Raw genomic sequence first — 7500 nt, 5'->3', positions numbered from 1 at the left:
TGTGTGTGTATAAAATTAACAACACTATAAATATCGGCCTTGAAGCCCATCAAATTTGAACTATGCCCGCAGGGATTTTTCATCCCAATTGTTTTGATTTGTGGGGGCTCAAACTAATCTTCCATTTATTGGCTTAATCCACCTGGCTGGCCCGGTCACTGGCTGCTTGCCAGAAGCCCAGTGTTAAAACCTGCATCGTCATTTCATGGGGAGTGACTTGGTTGCCAGGTCCAAGGGTTGCCAGGTCAGGAATCAGTGGCCAGGCTCTGACGGCTGGTGACAGATGCCAGTGATACTTGGTCTAATACAGGTCGAGGTGTTGTGATGATGGTAGTGGGGGAAAGCCCATAGGTTTTGTTTGTGTGTCCCCTTGAAACAATACCTATGCGTGTGTTTCTGTGTGTGTGTGTGTGTGTGTGTGTGTGTGTGTGTGCGTTTGCGTGTGTACTGTACATGTGTGTATGTGTGTGTGTATGTGTGCATGTGTGTTTGTGAATGTTTGTGTGTGTGTGTGTGTGTGTGTGCGCGCGCTAGCAATAAAAACAAGTCTTTAATGTGCTAATGGCACGCATTTGATTTTAAAATAAGATCTGTCCAGAAAAGACTAACAAAATGCAGAACATCTCTCTCTCTATAAATATTGCAATGGGAGCGCAACACTCACGCAACACTGTCACAACCCCAGGCTAACCAATCAGGGACTTGGGTCATCTGAGTGAATTATAACCCCATTAATGAGCTCACGCCCATCACGTCAATGGGTCTAAACAAGCATCTCAGTGTTAGTATATAGATTACTCCTGGAATCCCACTCAGCTGAATCCAGATACAGCTGGCCTCGGAAAGCCTCGACTATGCACTGGCATGACTCAGGTCCTAGATTTTCAAAATGGCCGCCTCACAAGCAAAACGTGTGGATTTGAATAAGCTTCCGGAATATCCCTCACGTTTGTATGGCATGGTTCAACTTGTGATAATGGAACGAATGAATGGAAGCTTTATTGGTTGACGCAGGTTCAGAAAGTGTACATAAAGACACAAGACAAGAAAATTTTACCATACATACAGGCTCTTCAGCTAGTGCTCCCTAAGCCTGGATATGTATCAGGAACAGCTCATCACAGGGTTAGACAGCCACTATAATGCTGTTATCTGACTCATCCACACATTTATACATCAAACATCTTCAAACTGTATGAAATGTGCACTACACCACCAGGGAATGTTTCAACTCAGTTGAACCATTCATGTTTCAAAACAGTTACAACTCAAAAACATATACTGTACTAGCATGGTCACCTTATTGTGCACATTGCCCGTGTTACCTCTGTGTATGAAATGCGCTATACAAATAAAGCTTTGACTGATTGATTGATTGATTGATTGAGTCTGCCGAGTGTCAGATAAGCGGGGTTTGCACTTGTGGCACCTGGTTCCATTGCACCAGGTGTGCGCAGATCAGGTTCCGATAGGCCTGGATTTGACCAAGGTCTGGGGGCTATGTAGCTGTGAGTGGGGGGGCGAGGGGGAAGGGGGGGGGGGGTTGGGCGGTTTTGAATGCAGCACACAAAGCCAGGCCTGCCATAGGAGTCACAGGGCTAAGAATAGAGGTGGCATTCCACCCTGGGCTGCACCGACGCCCTAAAATTAGCCTTCGCCTGCGGTGCGGGGATGATCTGTCTGTCGGCTCTCACATTAGGCCATAACCCTCTCCCACCCCTCTTCCTCTCTACCCCCCCCCTTCTCTCTCTCTCTCTCTCTCTCTCTCTCTCTCTCTCTCTCCCTCTCTCCCAACAACAGAGACAGCTGCAAGGCTTTCCCTTTGGAAGGGGCGGGGCCGGGGGGTGGCTTAACGTGAGGGCCCATGGGGGTTCGAGTATTTTCCCAACCTGTTGTTGATTCCTTTGTTTTAAGGAGGGGGCTTATTGTTGTAAGGGGAGTCTATTTTCTTAGGATTAAAGTGTGATTTCTGGTTTGAAAGATGTTTGGTAACTGTTGAATTCCATCTAATAGCGGTACAACAATGGGCCATCTGGAAAATATATTTGGTGAGCTATGAAGATGACATGTCTGTCTGCTGAGAATGTCACAGCAGGGAAAAGATGGTGGGACAAGACATGCATGACTTCTTAAGTGCAGAACTGACACCAACAGCCACGAAACTGTGTCACTTTTGTTGTGAAATTGTGAGAGGGCACCTAACAGGCCACCTACATCCAACCCAGATAGCAAGCGGATCTGGGCCATATACAGGCCAGATCTGGCCCTTGTGGCTTAGTTCCGGCCCATATATGGCCCAGAATCATTACACATCCGCTTGCTATCTGGGAAGCCCCTCAGGGCTCTGAAGTAAGGACAAGAAACAGGAGCATTAATCCCTATCTTCCATCCCTGCTCTCTCTCTCTCTCTCTCTCTCTCTCTCTCTCTCTCTCTCTCACCCAGAGATCGCATCGATCCCTTCTTCTTCAAGTTCCAGTTCAAGAACGTGGAGTACTCCTCCGGCCGGAACAAGACGTTCCTGTGCTACCTGGTGGACCAGGGAACGGCCACCATGGGTCTGCTGAGAGGGTACCTGGAGGACGAGCATCTGGGGGCCCACTCTGAGCAGGCCTTCTTCTTCCAGGTCCTGCCCAACTGTGACCCCGAACTCAAGTACACCGTCACCTGGTAGGGACCCCAAATACTGACTCAGACCTGTGGCATGTGCCTGAACATGATTATTTATTATTATTATTACACGGCTCTCTGAAATATTCAATTCTGATTGGACAATCGGGAATTCTACTGGTGAATTATTTCTCCATAATTCAACGAGCAATATTCACTGCTAGGGTAATATATTATGCTGTATGTCTATCGACGACAGTTGAAAGTGCAACAGTCTAAACTATAATGGTTTGGCTGTTTTAGCCCGATGTTCAATCTCTGAAAACCATTTCCCAAGCACATGGAACCATTTCGCTGAACAAATGAAGTGTAGTTTTATTAGGAGTATTAATGTCGTTGGTACCCAGATAGCAAGTGGATGTGTAATGATTCTGGGCCATATATGGGCTGGAACTAAGCCACAAGGGCCAGATCTGGCCTGTATATGGCCCAGATCCGCTTGCTATCCGCTCCCTCCACACGTCTCCCTCGTCCTCGCAGGTACGTGTCCTCCAGCCCGTGTGCCACCTGCGCCATGAAGCTGGTGGAGATCCTCCGGGCCAGGAAGAACCTAAAGCTGACCATCTTCAGCGCCCGGCTGTTCGACTGGGAGGAGCCGGACATCCAGGCCGGCCTGAAGGCCCTGGCGGCGGCCGGCTGCAAGCTGAGGATGATGAAGCCCCTGGACTTCTCCTACACCTGGGACACGTTCGTGGAGGATGACGACCAGACCTTCACCCCCTGGGAGGACTGCCAGGAAAACTACGAGTACTACCAGGAGAAGCTGGCCGAAATCCTGCAGTGACCGCAGTGAGTGGTCAACCCACCCACACACACACACACACACACACACACACACACACACACTGACACTGACACAACACAGTTGTGCTAATTTCAGGGTATTTGATTGACTATACTTCTGGGGACACAACACAACATGATCATCACTAATGCACACTGAGCAATAAACCGAGATAGCAAGCGGATCTGGGCCATATACAGGCCAGATCTGGCCCTTGTGGCTTAGTTCCGGCCCATATATGGCCCAGATCCGCTTGCTATCTCGGAAGCTAGGCCGGTAAGTCTACTGGATCATTCCTGGCACCAAGACAAAGAGATGCAGTTTCCGTTGTTGTAGCTCCTGATCCAGGGTATTACCCCTGCATGGGGAGTTAGCCAGCTGATCCAGGGTATTACCCCTGCATGGGGAGCTGGCCAGCTGATCCAGGGTATTACCCCTGCATGGGGAGCTGGCCAGCTGATCCAGGGTATTACCCCTGCATGGGGAGTTAGCCAGCTGATCCAGGGTATTACCCCTGCATGGGGAGCTAGCCAGCTGATCCAGGGTATTACCCCCCCCATGGGGAGTTGGCCAGCTGATCCAGGGTATTACCCCTGCATGGGGAGCTGGCCAGCTGATCCAGGGTATTACCCCTGCATGGGGAGTTAGCCAGCTGATCCAGGGTATAGGTCAGCTGTAACTGGTACAGCAGGGTGACTTGGGGCAGGGTAGAGGGTGAGTTAGGGCAGGGTGGGGGGGTTAGGGCAGAGTGGGGGGTTAGGGCAGGGTAGAGGGTGAGTTAGGGCAGGGTGGGGGGGTTAGGGCAGAGTGGGGGGGTTAGGGCAGGGTAGAGGGTGAGTTAGGGCAGGGTGGGGGGGTTAGGGCAGGGTGGGGGGGTTAGGGCAGGGTAGAGGGTGAGTTAGGGCAGGGTGGGGGGGTTAGGGCAGGGTGGGGGGGTTAGGGCAGGGTAGAGGGTGAGTTAGGGCAGGGTGGGGGGGTTAGGGCACAGTGGGGGGGTTAGGGCAGAGTGTGGGGGTTATTGCAGGGTAGAGGGTGAGTTAGGGCAGGGTGGGGGGGTTAGGGCAGAGTGGGGGGGTTAGGGCAGGGTAGAGGGTGAGTTAGGGCAGGATGGGGGGGGTTAGGGCAGAGTGGGGGGTTAGGGCAGGGTGGGGGGGTTAGGGCAGGGTGGGGGGGGTTAGGGCAGGGTAGAGGGTGAGTTAGGGCAGGGTGGGGGGGTTAGGGTAGGGTGGGGGGGTTAGGGCAGGGTGGGGGGGGTTAGGGCAGGGTAGAGGGTGAGTTAGGGCAGGGTGGGGGGGTTAGGGCAGGGTGGGGGGGTTAGGGCAGGGTAGAGGGTGAGTTAGGGCAGGGTGGGGGGGGGTTAGGGCAGAGTGGGGGGGTTAGGGCAGGGTAGAGGGTGAGTTAGGGCAGGATGGGGGGGGTTAGGGCAGAGTGGGGGGTTAGGGCAGGGTGGGGGGGTTAGGGCAGGGTGGGGGGGGTTAGGGCAGGGTGGGGGGGGTTAGGGCAGGGTAGAGGGTGAGTTAGGGCAGGGTGGAGGTGTTAGGGCAGGGTGGGGGGGTTAGGGCAGGGTGGGGGTGTTAGGGCAGGGTAGAGGGTGAGTTAGGGCAGGGTGGGGTGGTTAGGGTAGGGTAGAGGGTGAGTTAGGGCAGGGTGGGGGGGTTAGGGCAGGGTGGGGGGGTTAGGGCAGGGTAGAGGGTGAGTTAGGGCAGGGTGGGGGGGTTAGGGCAGGGTGGGGGGGGTTAGGGCAGGGTAGAGGGTGAGTTAGGGCAGGGTGGGGGGGTTAGGGCAGGGTGGGGGGGTTAGGGCAGAGTGGGGGGGTTAGGGCAGGGTGGGGGGGGTTAGGGCAGGGTGGGGGTGTTAGGGTAGGGTAGAGGGTGAGTTAGGGCAGGGTGGGGGGGTTAGGGTAGGGTAGAGGGTGAGTTAGGGCAGGGTGGGGGGGTTAGGGCAGGGTGGGGGTGTTAGGGTAGGGTAGAGGGTGAGTTAGGGCAGGGTGGGGGGGTTAGGGTAGGGTAGAGGGTGAGTTAGGGCAGGGTGGGGGGGTTAGGGCAGGGTGGGGGTGTTAGGGTAGGGTAGAGGGTGAGTTAGGGCAGGGTAGAGGGTGAGTTAGGGAAGGGTGGGGCGGGTTAGGGCAGAGTGGGGGGGTTATTGCAGGGTAGAGGGTAAGTTAGGGCAGATGGTGTTCCCTTTCCACTTAATCAGCAAAATGGCACGCTGACACTGTCATTTCCTGGTACAGTGGTACAATAGAAATACATATTTCAAAAAGTGGTGAAGCTACGCCAATAACGCCAGGGCCTAGGAAATCTCAAAACATCAGGACTGGGTGCGTCGTTATAAAGGAGTAAATGACAGAACAGAGGGCTACGTACCCACACTCCAATCCACAGAAGAGGGCTTGAGAGTCACCCAAAATCATTCCAGGGAAACTGAGATCAAAGTAAAAAAAAGCGACAGACTTTAATGAAAAAGCATAGCACATGCTGTCCTTTTTCATTTTTTCACTGTGTGCACCTGAGCACCTGTCACCAACGATGCTTTTTCATTAAAGTCTGTCGCTTTTTGACTTTGATCTCAGTTTCCCTGGATTGATTTTGAGTGGCTCTCAAGCCCCTCTTCTGTGGATTGGTGTGTGGGTACGTAGCCCTCTCTTCCACAATAGAAATAAAACCATAGAGTAACAAAGTTAATTTTCCTCTCTCACATCTCCAGTTTGTCTGATCTTTAACCCTCTAAACCTCCCCCCTTCTCTCTCTCTCTCTCTCTCTCTCTCTCTCTCTCTCTGTTCAGATACAGGAATGCTGTTGGCTCAGAATTCCCCCAAATCACCTCCACTTATCCCATCCTTCTAAACGATGTATACATGAATGAAACATAGAAATATAGAGCTGTTGTTGGTGTGAGTGTGTGTGTGTGTGTGTGTGTGTGTGTGTGTGCGTGTGCGCGCACGTGTGTGTGCCTCTGTGTAAAAATGTCAAGCCCGCTTTACGAACTCTGAAGCCAGCTCCAGACCGCACCACTACTTGTGACCTCACTGTCTATTTTGGGGTTGTCATGACAAGTTGTGGCGTCGAGTTTTTCATTGGATCACTCTTTAATGTCAATATACAGTAAATGTTCTAATATCGATATACAGTAAATGTTCTAATATCGATATACAGTAAATGTTCTGCAGTTCTGCACTCCTTGGACACATTGCACTGGTTATCACATGAAATGATGTCTATTAGATTGTACATGTTGTGCATTAGAGTGTAAATGTTGTGTATTAGATTGTAATTGGCATAACATCCTCTTCAGTTTACCCTATTTTTGTTTTTATGAACTGCACTAATATTTTGTGTAATTCAGTGTATGAATGTGTAGGAATGATAGTAGGCTAACATGTAGGAGTCCTCATTTAGCTATTGATATTAATCCCCCTGATTCCCATGACTTGACTATTTTCTGGAGAATGAGCTCTAGATATGATGTGTTACTGTATGTGACTTGTGCGTTCCCAGATAGCAAGCGGATCTGGGCCATATACAGGCCAGATCTGGCCCTTGTGGCTTAGTTCCGGCCCATATATGGCCCAGAATCATTACACATCCGCTTGCTATCTGGGTTACGACTGTTGATGTGAAACACATTTAATATTTGTCTCACATGTTGTTGTTGTTGTTGTTCTTGTTGTTGTTGTTAGTATTTACAAAGTGAATGAATGATTACAAACTTTTTTACTGGAGGGGTGAAAATTGTATAGTTGCATACACACTATTTCAACTTTAATATCCTATTTAAAATACCAACTAAATTGTAAAATATTGATAAAGGGATGTAGAGTGTTTATAGTATTGAACACCTTACTTCATTATTAAAAAATTATCTTTATTGCTTAGAATAAAGATTATTTCTGACAAAAAAAATAGATGACCCAAAGTTACTTTGTTTTGTTGAAATAAATGTGTGTTATCACCTGAACACAACTGTACCAGTTTGGTTTCATCACACAATTGCACAATTGTCACTCACATTATTACTCAAAATATCAGGATTACACTATTACTACTAC

At 50.2% G+C, this 7500-nt stretch overlaps 1 protein-coding gene across 1 annotated transcript in view; it reads left to right on the top strand.

The window, feature by feature from the left end:
- apobec2a (apolipoprotein B mRNA editing enzyme, catalytic polypeptide-like 2a) overlaps positions 1-3452 on the top strand; it is a gene marked incomplete at both ends in the record, with an annotated part of 4692 nt that extends 1240 nt beyond the window's left edge. The window contains 2 exons of the mRNA XM_084445719.1: positions 2444-2668; positions 3149-3452. Coding sequence (XP_084301845.1) covers positions 2444-2668; positions 3149-3452 — 529 coding nt within the window. The remainder of the gene's footprint in view (positions 1-2443; positions 2669-3148) is intronic.
- Positions 3453-7500: the final 4048 nt, after the last annotated feature.

This window comes from Borostomias antarcticus (genome assembly GCF_949987555.1).
Source record: "Borostomias antarcticus genome assembly, chromosome: 11".
Taxonomy (NCBI): domain Eukaryota; kingdom Metazoa; phylum Chordata; class Actinopteri; order Stomiiformes; family Stomiidae; genus Borostomias; species Borostomias antarcticus.
Note: the sequence above shows the minus strand (reverse complement) of the source record. Positions and strands in the feature narration are given on the sequence as shown.